Source organism: Ambystoma mexicanum, chromosome 1p (assembly GCF_040938575.1).
Source record: "Ambystoma mexicanum isolate Mex_15411 chromosome 1p, UKY_AmexF1_1, whole genome shotgun sequence".
NCBI lineage: Eukaryota > Metazoa > Chordata > Amphibia > Caudata > Ambystomatidae > Ambystoma > Ambystoma mexicanum.
Genome location: NC_090921.1, coordinates 1,427,110,223 through 1,427,127,462, shown reverse-complemented (window position 1 = coordinate 1,427,127,462; position 17,240 = coordinate 1,427,110,223). Strand labels below are relative to the sequence as shown.

At 45.5% G+C, this 17,240-nt stretch overlaps 1 protein-coding gene across 1 annotated transcript in view; it reads right to left on the bottom strand.

Annotated features, from left to right (window-relative positions):
- Positions 1-17,240, bottom strand: part of URI1 (URI1 prefoldin like chaperone) — a 995,615-nt gene that overhangs the window by 771,581 nt on the left and 206,794 nt on the right. The window contains exon 2 of the mRNA XM_069607080.1: positions 6,662-6,696. Coding sequence (XP_069463181.1) covers positions 6,662-6,696 — 35 coding nt within the window. The remainder of the gene's footprint in view (positions 1-6,661; positions 6,697-17,240) is intronic.

Sequence of the window (17,240 nt, the reverse complement as noted above, 5' to 3'; positions counted from 1 at the left end):
TCGCTGGAGCCTGGAAGCTGGGTCTTGATAAAGAACTTTGAGCGGTAGACGGCATTAGCACCCAGGTGGCGCGGCCCCTACCAAGTACTTTTGGCGACGCAAACGGCCATTCGAGTGGACGGACGGAAGGCATGGATCCATGCGACACATGCCAAAAGATTCCCTGGACTGCTGACAACTTCCGACGACCAGCGAAAGGAAACGGTGTCGGAAACGAAAGAAACTGTTGCCAGTCCATTGCCACAGCATCAGCCTAAGCGAGAAGTGAAACTCGAAACAGAGCCTGAGGAGGCTGCCAGTAAGGGGAAATGGCGAAATGTGCCCCAACGTTGCTCAGCAGAAACTACATCACTGCTGAGCTACACAAACCCTGCATTGCAAACACGAGCAAAAACAACGCGTGTACCCCTTTGGCGCCCACCAGTTTCTGCAAACGCACCAAAGCCAAAGAAAGAAACAACATCATTGCCATGGCGCTCATCGCTACCCATCATTGTGCCGCAGGCTGACACTGAGCCTGATACTGAAAGAGCAACGGCACTATTCACGGATCATACAATACCAGGAGTGAAACGGTATAATTTGCGGCCTCGACAGGCAAAGTAATCCACAGATCTTTGGTGCTTTTCTTTTGCCTTTGGTTTCACTCACGGACGGAGTAGGAGCCAGGGGCGTAGAGGAGAGAAGTGTGAGAGTTGTGCAAGTCGGACAATTCAAGACTCACGGCTCCTCGGTGCGCTTATAAAAAAAGTACATGTGTCAGAAGCCAGAGCAGGACAAGCTGGACGCACATAAGTACTAAGGCTGATGGAGTACATGTGTCCTAAGCCATAGCGGGACAAGCTGGATGCACATAGTACTCTATCAATAAAGAACTGTTCAGAAATCGTCTGAGCAGTGGGAGAAAGAACAACTAACCTTGCTCGGAGTGGATAAGTGATCTAGGCTGTGAAAGGGCTGGCAGAATTGAACTGTGACATTTTCGTTGAACTTTTCTAACATCAAGAACGAGAGACATTTGCGACAAACTTTGCCAGCAAGAAGAAGGACGATGAAGAACAAGTCAAGACCGGTTTCAGCCTCCTCCTGCACCCATGCTGAAAAGATGATAGATTTAGAGACTGTAAATTTAGGGAAAAAGCATGGTAAAAAGGAATAAGGTACTGATTTGGACATTGGTCCTGTGTTTCTTAAGTATGGTAGTACCAACAATAACAGCTATTACGCTATGGTTCCTGGAGTCCGTGCACCCATTAGAAACACTTTTGCCAAAAGCAGCTACTGAAAGCCCGGTTCATGTAATCACTGGTACTTTGCCCCCAATGGAAGAAAGACAGAGAAGGATATGGCAACAATACATTGTTGCTCATCATGAACATGACCCATGCGGTTTTGAAGAAAAAAAGATTGCTGGGTTTGTGCCCATTTACCACAGCACGGTGGGAAAGGGATAGGCTGGTATGTACAACCGTTACCATTGGTTTATTCATGCGAAGTATCGTTGAGTGCAATGGGGAAATGGAACAAAAGTAATACAAGTCAGCTAGATGAGACCAATATGAATGAATTTGAGGAAGTGATCATGAGACCTGTGGGTTGTTCCATATTCCACAAAGCTCGCGTGATTTCACCAGATCCCATGAGGAAGAATACACAAAATACAAGACTAGATAGATTACATAGGCAGAATAGACCAACCCCGCCAGCAGAAGAAACATCAGTAATGACATTTCGAATGAGGGATGAATGGAATAAAGATGCTGTGCCCCCTGCCTATACATTGGATCACAGACCCGAAACTGCTCCCCTATGTTTACAGAAAAAAGGTTCCTATAAAGTAGGAACGTTTAGCAGCTGCCTGAACACAGGGGTTTTGGAGCACGAAATAGAACCCGTGTACGTAGGGGACCCTTTCTACTTTATATGTGGAAAAAAAGCATATCCATGGTTACCTAGGAACTGGGGAGGTACATGCTACTTAGGTCTACTGTTTCCAGGAGTGTTCCTCTTGGAAACAGCAGAAGTAGCCAGACGAACAAAAGATAGAACTCAAAGGAGTAGCGAGGATGGAATGATAGCAATAGATCTGGCCAAATCATTTATACCATTCTTTTCCCAAATAGAAAATTCCTACAATATAAGAAAACTGTCTAGAATATTAAAAAAATACAATAGATTCAACAACGGATATTTTATTGAATATGACGTTAGAAGAAAAAGGAATAAGACTAATGGCACTACCAAACAGGTTGGCTCTTGATATAATATTAGTTGATCGTGGAGGAGTTTGCAAACTCGTAAAAACTGCATGCTGTGTGTATATAGATGATTACTCCCCTACGATATTTAAAGCAATCCGGAAATTACATGTCCTAAATTCCACACTCTCTACTGAAGAAGGGGATTGGGGGATAGGATCCTGGTTGTGGGGACTGTTGCGGTCCTGGAGATGGAAGTTAATTTCGATACTAATGTTAGTACTTGGTATATTCATAACCTGTTGCTGTTGCATACAATGCTTACCAATAGTTTGCACTGAAATAACTGATGGATGTACTAAGGGATGTATGCATATGGTGTCGAGAGGAAAACAAACGCATGGCCGAAATAACAGAGACACTGATGAAACAAAAACAATAAAACAATTCATGGCCATAGACATTGAAGATGATGCTCATGATAGCATGAGAGGTTCAGACATAGATACCCCAGACTTATCCTCATCAGAGGAGGATACAATGAATGAATAAAACGTTTGGCATACGGCCAAAAGGAGGGTTTGACAATCTGGAAAAGTGAATACCCTTCATTTGAATGACAGATGTAACTTGATGGCCGTAGGCCAACCGTCTTATGCACCGAATTATAGAAATACAGACTGCTATGCTTGACCAACAAGCGGCCATTTTAAATGTAGCAAGAATCGCCATTTTGCTTTTTAACCATTGCTCATTGCTTTCTGTCTAAAACTGCTTTGCAGCTTGCAATTCTTGCGGATTCTGCTTACTCTGCTCAACTGTTAACATTGTTGTCTGAATATGAAAGGGCAAGGTCGCGGGACTGAGGAGTTCGTTGAAACTCCTCATGAGTAGCCCAGAAAGGAATGCCCACGCTCCCCCTCTGTAGCCTTGAGGGAGAGCTGCAGGGCATTTAATCATTTCACAGCTGCCAGCCAGTCTCCTACTGTGGTAGAATATGTTAGAATAAAACAGCTAAAGCCTTGAATTATGCTCTTCTTACGGCCCCCCTTCGCAAAACCCTTTAGAGCGTGTCGGCTCCCAGGACACGAATAGTACCTCATAGATAGCAAAGCTTGGAATGTGGCTCTTCCCCCGTGTGCAGCTTGCTTCCAAGAACAGAACCACCGTGTTCTGTTCAACAACTAAAAGATGTCTCCGCACTTTCTAAATTGCATATTGTTACTAGAATAGACATCGAAAGTGTCATAATTGTCATACCCGTCGGAAATGTCCATCGTCATCCCGAGTTCAAAGAAACTTAATAAAGGGGGATGTTAAACATGATATTGCTGATTGTATGATATGCATTTTGTATATATGTAACTGATGTATGTAATTCGCTCTCTTGCGTCCCTCGAGGTCTAGGAAACTCACGTCGCGGGGCGTGAGACCACAGTGGGCCAATTGGGACTATTTTTGCTTGCAATAAACCCTAGCATTGGGAATTTGAACCTCGTGTCTGGCGCATCTTTTCGTGTATGGTTATTGCCTTGTTTCCATATCGCGAGGGATCCCTAGGGGCCCCTTTCACCCTCCTTGGGACAGTTCTTGGGGAGTTGAAAAGTTTACAAGTTGAGGGCATGGGGGGGCAAAGAGTCGGACATGGGGGAGAGCAGAGAGAGAGGAATGGGTACAGAGACAGGATAACAGGAAAGACCAACAATACGAGAGTACAGAGATGGGAGTGCTGAACCTTTTAACTTATAATGTGAAGGGTCTGAACACCCCGGTAAAAAGGAAAAAGGTGGAAAATTAGCTCCGAAGAGATAGGTACGATATTATAATGCTACAAGAAACGCGCATTTCAGGCTGAAGGATAGGCGAAACTATACCTAAAAGGATTCAGACAAGTTATACCGAGAAAATGTGATGGAAAAAACGGCTGGGGTCCTCATGGCATTCCACAGCAACTTGCAGATACAGGTACATGACACAAAAACAGACAAAGAGGGAAGATATATCTTCACAAATGTGACACTCGTAGACCCTCTAAGGACACCCACTGACACTAACAGCTATATATGCACCGAACACGGGGCAGGATGGTTTCCTGAGGGACACTGTGGGGAAACTCGAAGAATTTGCTAAAGGAGAGAATTCTGGGAGGGAATCTAAATCTAGCATGGCAACCCCAACTAGATAGGAGTGGCAGAACTCAACATAGCCAGTGGGCACCCATAAACAATCTCCGTCAGATTGTGGGAAATCTAGCGCTTCAGGATGTTTGGAGGGAGCAAAGGGGCCAACAAAAAGGATTCACACACTTCTGCCATGTCTACAATACAATGTCCAGAATATATGATATGATATGATATGGCATTTGTAACGCGCCTATACACAAGTGTTTCGAGGCGAGGGGAGAGGGGAAGAAGGGGAGACAGACAACGATCCTACTAGGCCAGGTGTCATTCAGATCGCACAAGTGCAAGGGTAGAGGGGAAGGGAAAAGTGCAGGGGGAAAGGGAGGGGGGAAAGTGTAGCACACTTCTATGCATTTGGGTGTTGGAAAGGCTGCCACCTAGGTGGCACTAATGCTGAAGCATCCAGCAGACTCCACTCAGAACTGGAGACCTGTGTGGAGGATCCCCACCATACAGTACCTACACAAGAGCATGGCATGACATTTGTAGATATCAGAGATTGAGAGTTGGTTGAAACACCAAGATTTATGGGAACGGAAGAAAGGAAGCCACATGATGAATGGTAAGGAAACTTTGTTTGATCCTCTGCACACTTTTTTCACACCAATTTGTTGGAGACATCAGGACACAGGTTTAAATAGAACTAAAGAAACGTGCTTTTGAAAACGTGTGTACTTCCCCAAGAGGCTTACGTTGGGGTGACCCTGGCAACTGATCACATTCTTCTAAACAACCACCCTGGTTCAAATAAGTTACTTGGATGAACATTTTTAGCTCGATTGGAATTGATTTGTTGTTCCCTTGTAAGATTCCACAATAAAGACGTGCTAAATGGATCATTAGAGTAAGTTTTGATCATACTCAGCTTTGTGATACCCTTGAATAATTGAGTTACGAGTTGTGGCTCAAACAATCCATGTGGAAATTGGCGCTGATAAATACCAAGTGAACCAAAGAAATTATTTTGATTGGAGCTATGGCTTAAACACTCCAAGAAGCGCAATGGCATTATGTGAATGACTGACGAGTTGTTCAGAGGAGACAGTGATACAAATAATCAAATGAGAGTCGAGGCACCAATAAAACCAAGTTAACCAACAGTGCAGGTGTTGATAAAATATATAACGAACTGAAGCACTGACATACGCATGTATCAACTATTGCCCCATTACTAAAGCCAAGGCTAAAACAGAAGTCTTATATGCGGGCAAGTAGTTATGCAAATACTTCAACAACTGGAATACACAATTCTCAGGATTGGACAGACCATAATTTGTGCCAATAAAAAAGCATGGATATAAATTAATGAAAAAACGCAACAATTATAAACAGTTAAAAGTAGTTATTTTTGCGTAGATTAATTGGGCAAAATGTACAAAGGAAGTTGAGGAGTGACGAGCCCCATTGTGCGGAAATTCGCTGAATAAGTTACTGTCAGTCATGATACCTGCTGAAGGTTGTAGCCAGGAGAGACAAGTTGGGAGTTATAGGGCCAAGAAAATATGTTACCACCACCAGCACAAGAGTGTGTAGCAAAGACGAGAGCTACATCCCTTTCGATCCCTCTTCCCTGTGTAAGCCGTGCCCCCATCCTGACTGCTTATTTTTTTTTTTAGGCAGAGCAAAATCAGCTCTGTGGTATTGAATGAAGTCTATTGCACTATGGACAAAATACTTAAAATGCTTACAAGTCAGTGATTTCTGTTGAGTCGAATTTCTGTTCTGATTGAAGAGCAAAGAAAGACGGCAAGAGAAAGGAGGAGAAAATACCTATTTTTTAAAGCATAAACCTAACCCTAGCTTGCTGTAATCATGTACGTAAATAAAAATGCATCAATTGTCTTACAGGCAGAACTTCCATTAGTTTCAATTAAACATCCCTCAGGTAAATGTATGTATGTGAGACGTGATGTTTGTATCCATTGCTTGTGAAAGTCTAACAATCTGAAATGACAACATGCCCTGTGTATAATTCAGAAAACGAAAATTAACAGGTTACTTTTTTTTTCTTTTTTGCTAAAGTGCTGTAATGTTGCGGGGTCATCCCCAACAGCAGGGATACATCATATGTATAATTATAAAGAGGAATCTGTGCTGCAGAAATCTTAGCAACCCAATGTCTGAATCATGAACGTTTTTTTACACAGTTAATTGTTATTTTAAGACCCATGAAAACCATATTCCCAAAAATACTCTTAAACCGAATTAAAAAAACATTGTATGCATATACATTGCTCAAGTTATTATACCAACAGTATTTCGTACACAATGTTTACTTACCAGTGCTGGATTTTTTCTTGACAGCTAGTGACCACCTGTTATGAAAACAGAGAACTGCTCATTAGAAAACAGAGCTATGTGCACAGCTGCAATATCAATGTATTAGAAACTATAACAGTATCTTAACCGATTTCGAAGGGCTACAATGTGCACATTTTTATGTCTTACTTAACATATTGGCGTGAAAATGTAGCACTCTATTGTAACACATGTAAATTCGTAAGCAAAGAATACATTTCACCATGTAATTCATTTTTTGTTCCACAACCTACTTTGTGGCTACAATGCGATGCACAATATGTCATAAAATGCATTCTGCATCGTAAGGAAACGACATGCATCAAACAAGATATTTCTGCTTGTATAAAAATAAAACTAATAAGATCAAGCAGCAGAGAACATGCTTTTGTGCATGCACATTGCATGTTCTCACATGAATGCTTCCCCTCTGATGCCCAGCAGAGCAGCAGTCAGCAATGAATTTTAGAGGACAAAACTGTTTAACTACAATTGACAGAATCTCATATCGAAACGCTGAAAGACATGCTATGACCTTTCAGCATTATTTATCCGGAGAAGTTCAGCTGGTGGATATTGATATAGTAGATGGGCTGATTGTAGGAAAAAACAGTGCCTCATCACAAACGTCACGTTAAAGAATGCTATAACCAACATGTACATAGCCTGAAATAGTTACTCACCATAGTGACTATCGTACTCCTAGTCCATAGTCACCTTTCCTCCATACTTTTGGGACATTCCGTCCTTCATGACGAGACGCACTTTTTGAGGCATCACATTTTTGTATTTTCCTTTGATTTTTACGTGGGGCCATTGCGTGTGGCTGCAGGCCTGCTTTCTTGAGCCCCGACCAGCGTATCATCCTTCAGTCCTTTTCTATCGCCCTTCAGTCCTTTTCTATTGCCAAAGTCGAAGGACAATTTAGCAAAGAGGGGAAACTTTTTAAAGAGGCAGGCGGGCGTATGGAGGAAAGGGGACTATGGACTAGGAGTACGATAGCCACTAGTGTGTGTAACTTTGTTATACTCCTACTTATCTATTTATTACATTTGTAAAGCGCCCAACCCTGTGTGCATCAGGGCGCTAGTGATACAACCAATTACAAACATCCCCTCATATAAAGTCTGTTTGGTAAAGTAGTTTGTCATGTGGCGGTGAAGTTAGGCAAAGAGCCATGTTTTAAGGGCCTTGCAAAAGGGCCAGTAGGATTCTTCAGCCCTTAGGGCAGGCGGCAAGGTGTTCCAGAGGCACGCTGATACTGCAGGAAAGCTAGAGCCCCCACCTTTGACTTTTTTGAAGTTCAGGGGTTGGGGGGGGGGGGGGGGGGGGGGAGGAAATTAGGCGGTTGCAGGGGACAGATCTTACTGGCCAAGAGGATTTGGAGCGTATTCCTGGGTGGTTTTGGAAATACATTTGTGCATGATGGAGTGTGTTTTAAAGATGATTCTTTCTGGGATTGGTAGCCAGTGTTCTTTTATGGCTACAGAAATATGTTCTTTCTTGGGGATGTTGAGAGCTGCACGTATGGCATTGTTTTGTATAACCTGTAAACGGTTAATGTTCTGTTTGGACATTCTCGCAAAGAGGACGTTGCAGTAGTCTAGTCTCGCTCATAGGACTGCTCTGGCATGGTGAGGCAGCTGGATGGAGGGAGGAATTGTCTGGCTGAGCTGATGAGGTTGGTTGTGTATGCAGCTGAGGAGGCAATGGTGTTTACTTGTCTGTTGAAGGAGAGGGAGGTATCCAGGTATACCCCTAGAGTTTTAACCGATGAGACAGGGATGTAGACGGCCTCTATGGTGAAAGCAGAGAATTTAGCGTTGAGATTTTTTAGCGTGGCCGGCAGTCCGACCAATAGGATTTCCATCTTGTCATCATTTAGGCATAGGTGTTAGTGGCCATTCAGGCCTGGATGGTTGCATACATTTTGGTGATGGTGTCGGTGGTAAGGAGCCTGAAAGAGGGATGATGATTTGGGCGTCATCAGCATAGTTGGTGTAGGTCCAGGTGATCAAAGAGGGGTTTGGTGAAGATATTGTAGAGGGAGGGGGGAGCGAGGGGAAAATGCAGGATCCTTGAGAGACTACGCACGGAATGGAGAAAGGGGCGGCGCTGACAGATTCTGAGAAGACTCATGGTTCTATCTTAGAGGAAGGAGGCTACCTAGATCGTGGCCTCCTGGGAGAAGTTGGCGGCTGCAGTGAAATGGTGGCAAAGGTTCTTGTGGTTCACCAGGTCAAAAGCGGCTAAGAGATCCAAGAGCAGTAGGAGGGCTAGCCTACTGTCATCTGTAAAGGCGTCAGATTGGTTTTGGCCGAATCAGAATCATGATTGGCGCGACCCAATGATGTGATTAGATTCTAGGAAGGCTTGGATTGGTTGGTAGCCTGCTCTGTCCAGGATCTTTAGTAGGAATGGGACAGTAGTGATGGGGCAGTAGTTTGGCCCTGCCGTGTCAAGCAAGGTTTTTTTTAGTAGGGGGGGGGACCCAGGATTCTTTTAGGCTAGAGGGGACTTGGCATGAAGAGAAGGAGGCATTTATGAATCTAGGGCAGATATTGCCTTTGCATCTGGAGGGTTTGAGCTTTCTGAGTATGTTGGTAATTTCTGCTTCTGAGATTTCTCTAAATTGGAAGGGGGTGAAGGTGGGTGCTTCAAGGTTGGGATGGGGGCTGGGGTGGAGATTATGGCTTGTTTCATTTGTATCTTCTGTTGCAGCTGTGATTTTGGAGCACATAGCCTTTTGTATGTTTGAGCACCAATTCTCTTCTTGATAAACGGTCGTGAGGGTGTGGGGGGTTGACAGTGTTTAATTTCCTGAGGATTTTGAAAATTTCCTGTGAGTGTAAGCTGGCATTTGATATTCTAGCGTTGTAGGCTGTTGCCTTAGCTGTAATGATGGATTGGTTTTATTCATTGGCAATCCGATTGAGTACAGCTTACGACTGGTCTGATGGGTCCTTTCTACAGCAGGCTTCCACTTGTCTTTTTCTAAGGCGCTGGGCCTGCAGGTCGGCGTTGAACCATGAGTAGAAGTGAGTTGCAGGTTTAGCTTTCCGGGGCAATAATGGGGCCACCGAGTTTATGGCTTTGGTTAGGGTGTTAGCACATAGATAAGCTAGGATTTTCGGGTCTGTGGAGTCAAGGTTTTCCAGTGAGAGTGGTGTGAGAAGGGGAGAGATGGAAGTTTTGTTGATTTTCCTGGTGCTACGAGATAAGGTGGGCGCTAAGGCTGGATGGGAAGGCGGCTGCTGAAGGTTGAAAGGTGAAAGTCACAATGAAGTGGTCTAACCAGGAGCAGGGTAATATGGAGGCGATAGAGATCCGGTTGTTGAAGTCGGCTATCCAATCCAGGGTTCTACCCTCGTCATCAGTTGGGGCAGTGGCCCGCTGAGGGAAACTTCGACCAGCAAAGGCGTTCCACACAGCTCTGGCAGAGCTGTCTGAGGGGTTGTTAAAGCCTAGATTTAGGTCTCCAAGTATTATAGACCTAGAGGTGGGCTTGATGTTATTTTCTGCTGTGTGGATGAAGTATTCCTCAAAGGAGGCAGAGTGGCCTGGTGGCCGGGAGATGTGGATGGTCACGGAATCAGCTGGCTGGGGAGGTGTCAAGTTCAACCGTGAGGAGCTTGAAGTGTCTTTCCATGGCATTGTTGGCCGGTCTGATATTAAGTGATGCCCTGTAGATGAGAGCGACACCTCCAACTCTGGATTCCTCTCCATCATATCTGAGAATGGCAAAGGCATTTTAGAGTGTGAGGGATGGAGCTGAACCAGAGACTTCATCCCGTCCCCTTTCCTCCATACTTTTGGGAGATTCACAAGCACCGATTTATTAAAACGGGTGCATGAAAATGTCCTTACTGAAAAAGGTTTTAAGCACAGGCTGGGCATCTGCCTGGGAACTGAGATCAAGACAATAGTGCTCACAAAAAGATGAGGGTGAGGCCCACTTGGCCGCTTTTGCAATGTTTTCCCATGGAACATATTTTTGGAAAGCTACAGCCGCACCTTTCCCCTGCACCAAATGTGCGTGGGTGCCCCTTGGAGCATGAAGGCCTTGTACTGAATAAGCTTCCAAAATGCAGGAAGCAATCCAACGTGGAATTGAAGCTTTGGAGGCTGGGGTTCCTTTAGGTTTCCCAAAGGTAACAAAAAGCTGGAAAGAGCTTCTGAAGGCCTTGTTCTTTGTAAATAAAACTTGAGCGCTCTTCTAACATCTAGATTGTGGAGGACACTTCCTGCGTCTGACACCAGGTTCAGAAAGAAATGCGACAAGGAAAAAGACTGGTTAATGTGAAAATCAGAACAAATCTTTGGAAGGAAAGATGGATGTGTGCAGAGCACCACCTTCTCCTTATGAAAGGTCAAAAAGGGATGCTCGATAGAAAGAGCCTGTAACTCACGTATTCTTCTGGCTGATGTAATCGCTATCAAGAAAGCCACTTTTCAGGTGAGGAACTCGAGTTCTGTTGTCGCCAGGGGCTCAAAAGGTTTGTGACGGAGATCGGTGAGGACTACATTGATATCCCATTTAAGGTAAGGTGACTTGACCGGAGGAAAAAGATGAAGAAACCCAGCGAAATGCTGTTTTATATGATTGGATTTGTCCGCGTAAAAGAGCAAGCATGTGTGCTAAGGTAAGCACTGATGGCAGACGAATAAAATTACATATGACAAAATGTGGATGCCGGTGGCTACCAGGTCTGAGATGAATCACAGTATACAGTTAATAGAAGCTGACGAGGATCAAGCTGCTTGGCAAGGCACCAGTGACAGAAACAAAGCCACTTGTTTTTGTATTGAGCTTGTGTCGAAGGTTTGTGTGCCGCCTGAATAATACAAATATTGTCTTCCGAAAGACTGAACTGCACTATGGAGTTGAATTCCGTAACCATGCTGCTAAACTGAAGGATTGTGGATAGGGATGCAACACCTGTTGAGTTCTATTGCAGAAGATTGGGAAGCTGAGGCAACCTGATGAGTGTGTATTGACAGATGCTGAAGCGCAGAGAACCAAAACCTGGCTGGCCACCACAGAGCTATGAAGAGCACTGTGCAATTGTTGCCCCCCACCTGAGTTTCAAGAGTGCCTGATGAATCAAGGGAAGCAGAGGGAAGGCATACGCCCACATGTTGCCCCTATGAAATCCTGAGAGACTCACCCAAGGAATCTGGACCAAGCCCCTCCCTGGAAACAGAACTTTTAACTTTTTGTTGGCCGATGTTGCAAACAAGTCCACTGTCGGAGTGCCCCACTGTGAAAAAAGGTGGAGAAGATCCCTTTTGTTCATCTCTCACTCATGGTTCGCCACAGACTGGCGGCTGAGAGAAGACGCTGCTATATTGTTCCGACCCAGAATATGTGCTGCCTGCAGCAAGATATTGTTCTGCACAGCCCATTCCCAAATTGTAATGGCTAGGTCTACTAGCAGCGGAGCCCTGGAACCTCCCTGTTTGTTCACACAGAAAATCGCCAACTAATTGTCTGTGCACACTCAAACTACTTTGCCAAAGATGGAAGGTTGAAAGGCTTTCAATGCCAGAAAATTGCCAAGAGCTTGAGGTAATTAATATGGCACTTCCTGTCCGGGGATGACCACAGATCGAAAAACTCTAGGTGTTCCAATATTGCACCCCAGCTCAGAAGAAAATAGGCTGTTAATGTGACTTGAGGTGAGGGATCCCAAAAGGAGACTCACACCAAGAGGTTGATGGGGTCCGACCACCACTGACGATCTATAGTCATAATCAAGGGGATTGGAATCCACTGGGAGTCTGGGTCTGATGCTCGAAACCAGTTCCCCCTGAGCAGCAATTGCCTACATCTCATCTTCAATCTTGTCAGAGGAAGTGCTAGAACACATGAAGCCATAAGGCCCAGAAGCCTCTGAACCACCAAGCCAACCTGTGGGACATGTTGAAGAACAGGTGGCACATGCCCGACAAATCTGTCCTCCTGTCCTTGGTCAGAAAAACCTTGCCCTTGATCGTACTTAATAAATCAGGTTCTGAGAAACCACCATCGACAATTTTCGCCAGTTCACCGGTAGCCCAAACCGGAACAGTAGTTGGAGAAGAAACTGAAGATGGTTTATTACAGTTTGCGGAGAGTGGCTTCGAAGGAGCTAGTCGTCCAAATATGGATAGATGTGGACTGCTCGGAGCCTGAGAAATACTGCAATAACCACCATCATTTTCATAAAAACCTGTGGGGCTGAACTGAGTCCAAAGGGGAGAACTCTATTCTGAAAATGTTCCATCCCTACCGAGAAACAAAGGAATTTGCAGTGTTGGAGCTATATTGGAATATGCATATATGCATCCTGGAGATCCACCACGCAGAGCCAAACGTCTTTTAAGAGGGAGGATCTGATCTGCTTGGGAGTGATCATCTTGAATTTTTCCTGGGGAAGGTACAGATCTAGAATAGTGCGCAGGCCAGCCTGCTTGGGTTTGGACACTGAACAGATGAGAATAAAATCCCTCCCCTTCTTCAGAAGGGGAATACACTCCACCGCGCTGAGGTCCAGGATCTTTTGCATCTCGGCCCCGGAGCGAAGGTGACCCAGTCTCTTGTAAAGGAGGATGAAAAGGCAGGGTATCTGGAAGGGGAAGCCAAAAATCTGCACGGGCAATGGACAAAACCCACCAGTCATCGCAAATGGTCCTCCACTCCTCCAGATGAGAAGAAATCACCCTCCCACTGGAGATTTCTGGGAGCGATGGAAGACATCATTTGGCAGGCTTATCAGTGGCAAGGGTGCCTGCTGTAGAGGATTAGGCTGAGGATCGGGAGAAAAAAACTGTCTGCCTTGTTGCTTGCATCGAGGCCCACTAGAAGAACGATCAGGTTGGTGTGATTTACGGTCCTGAAACCCACTAAAGCCTGAAAATGATCTTGACCGGGAGTCTGTTTTCTGTGGGTAGGACAATTTGGAAGGAGCCAGGCTTTGCTAGAACAGACAATGACTTGGCTGTTAGTGTACTAGCCTTTGTTTTAGGGGCAAGACATCAATGGCAATCATGAGGCAGAATGCTGAAGTATCCACATGATGGGTCACTGCCTCCAATAGGTCCTGAGCCAGAACCCTGGCATCAGAGAGCCCACCTTTGAAGTCCTCCAGCCTGTCCTGAGGAATACAGTCTTGAAATTCAGACAACTCCCTCCATAACTTGAGGTTAGCAGCCGCGAAGATCTGTGTTTGCCTGGCGTAGCTGAAGTCCTGTGTTGGTAAATACTTTTTTCCCACCTCATCAAGGATTCGGTCTTCCTTAGACAACACTTGCGCCGAAGAGGTGGAAGAAGGCTTACACTGAAGCATTGCGGCCGCCACCACTGTAGACGAATGGAGCAGGCAGGAAACCAAAGGAATTTCTTCCGATAAATGAAGCTTGTAACTAGCATCGATTTCTCTGTTCATTTGATGCACCATATGGGGTTTTTCCCAAATTTTGCAGGCCTCTGGCAGCAAATCATTTTGTAGAAAAAGACCTCAACGCTCCTGGGATTTCAACGTTAGGGCCCTCAATAGAGCCCCCTCCTGCAAAGCCGCAGCGTGGGGTGGGGGGGGTCCAGAGCGGGAATATCCAACAAAGCCATTAAATCCAGCACTCTGTCATGGAACGCCCTGATAGAAAAGAGCAGGTCCTCACTCATTTCGTCCTCGTCGTTTTTGGCAGAAACTGAAGGATGCTCCCGAAACGCATGGCAAGTCAGACACCTTAGGTTCTGGAGGCTGCACAACCTGAATCAGCAGTGGAGGAGTCAATGCCGGAGGCTGAGGAAGCAATTCAACGCACTCTAAGGCAGTGGCAGAGGGGTGGGTTGAGGAGGAGTGGGTTGTGGTTCGAGAGGTGTCGGGCACAAATCCTTGAAGAGGTCCTGAAAATAAGCCTTCATTGAGTGAGTGCATGAGGGCTTGAAATGTGCAAAAGAAACCATCCTCTTGGGACAGTCTAGGCAGAGGCGTGGGCAGTGGCCGATCCAACGGGCTATGCCTCCACAACTCCATCGAAACTGGCTGCTAATATGGGCCACCCCTTACTTGATCATTGTAGTGTAAAGGGGCCGAAGTTACAGTTGGCGGAAGAGAGATTCTAGTACTCCAGTCAGATGCCGGCCTCAAAGGATATCGGTTATAAAGCTCAGGCAGCGAAAAATGGGATTTGGCCGCTACACCGAGTCTTCCTAACAAACTAGTTAAAATGGAGGAGTTGGAAGGAGCAGACAAAATAGATGCAGACAAAATAGATGCCTCCGACAATGCAAGTTGAGACGCCATTTTGTGACTCTCTGAAGAGACCTACGTCATAGGCCTGTCTGAGGCCATTGTTTTTAGGAGCCTTAGAATTGACTTCAACACTCTGAAGGATCCTCGGCTTAGCCAATATTCGAAGACCTTGGGCTCTTGCCCGACTTCTCCCCCTCAGCAGAACCAGGATGGAGTTTAGCCCCTTTGAGGGGTACCTCAGGCAAGCACCCGGTGCCAAAAGCCCCAGTGTGGGAACTCTCAGCACTGCTGGTTTTTCTCTTAGCACCTGTTTAGGAATCCTTGGGAATTACCCTGGTACTTTTAGCCCCTCTCCGGAGGAACTTCGGGGAAAGCCCCAGTACTTTTTTCCCCTGTGAGGGGAACCTCAGTAATGACCCCAGTATTTCTAGCCCCTGTCCGGGGAACCTCAGGGGTGTCACTGGTACGTTTAGCCCCTTGAAGGGGATCCATGGAGGAGACTCAGTTATCCAGATTAGATCCCTTTCGGGATACCTCATGGCGCACCCTTATAAGGCTAGAGCCGTTGAGGCCCCTCCCAACACTGGATGACCCTGGGAAGGAGTCACCCCGCCGGGTTGCCCTAATTAGTAAAGAATTTACTGGACGATTCCTCTTCTCGTCGATGAACTGCTAAAGGTGGGCGGAGGAAACCGATGAAAAACTTCCTCCCACCTGACGAGCCTACGCTCAAGTGCCCGGATGGATAGAGAGTCGCAGTAAACACAGGAATCCCACCGATGATCTGGGCCCAAGCACTCCAAACAAAGAGAATGAGGATCCACCCTCGCGAAGTGACGTTTGCAAGATGAACAGGACACAAAAACCTGTCGCTCCGGCATAGACGGAGATGAAGAAGACCGCAGAACCAGAGAAGGCAGATTGAAGGACAAGAGGGAAAAAAACAAAACCCCACGATGCCAGCGTGTCCGACCCCGACCACATAGAGAAAGGGACTGAAGGGTGATGTGCTGGGCGGGGCTCATGAAGGCGGAATGGCTCTGCATACAAATAAAAGGAAAATACAAATTTTTGATGCGTCAAAAAGTGCTCCAGTCCCGTCACGAAGAACAGACAACCGAAAAGTATGGAGGAAAGGAGACGGGATGGAGTAGTAACATTTCATTAGAGACCAATAATTAACAATGCTGTACTTAAAGAGGACTGCAATTTATGGTGTCAAGACCAGAATAAAACACTGTACAATAACAAAGTATTCAGGTTTGTTGCAAAGTTTTTTCCTGCCTCAGATAATATGCCTTTTTGCCGATTTCCTTTTAAATTTTTCTCTTATGCACTTCTAACAAATTGCTCATTTAAACAAGGTATTCTAGTGCCATCAATTATGAACTAGCCGGTCTTCACGTTTCTTTTTTCTCCTTATACTAAGTCTCAAGTATTGTTTGCCTATTTATATTAGAGAAAAGTCGATTACCCTTCTCCAGTAGATTAATAGTTTTGCACATGTGTTATTTGCCCTTTCTTATTCCGCATTAACGTCTTTAAACACGTCTTAATAAATTGGCTCATCTTCTGTCGTCACAGAAAGCTCAATTCCTATGGAGATTTGGGGAAATTATTTACGACAACCCAAAATGAAACGTAGCTACCAAAATAGGGTTATATGTTTTTGAGTTATATCTGTTCCCAAGCTACGCCGGGAGAACCCGGCTGTCAGGAGCTTGTGCGCCCAAAGGAGGTTTCGCAATTCAAGATGGTCGACAAGGTTTCTTGAGCCTTGGTCCAGCCTTGTGGGAATAACTGCACTAATGCCCCATACACTGGAGATAAAATGCTTAATTCCTAAGGACAAATCATAAGACACAGGAAAAAAACTGAACACACATATAGGGATACCCTGCCACCCCCCAGAGACCAGCTGGATGAGGAGGAAACATCAACTTATAGAAGGCAAAGTCAGCGAGATATGGGTGTGGGTGTTAGGAGTGAATTGGCGGTGCAGCGAGGAGAATGGGAGGAGTTCGGGTGTAAGAACCAAGAGGGGAAGAAGGATTCTCAGGAGGAAGAGGATAAAGAACATCTCGAAGACAGAATGGAGTTTCAGGACAAGGTAGTTGGAGTCCATTATCCGGAAAAGATGGTTAAGGAATATCAGGACAGTGTTTTATTAGAACATCGAGAGAGGTATCAGAAGGTTGGCAATGTGGTAGCTTATGTGGAGATTTCCCCTCCTCCCTCCCCAGGAACCTGGTCTGGGACCCTCCTCATGTGGCAAGGGAAGGGCAGGCGCTCTCTGATCCCGACCCTGGGGGTGATGTACTGGG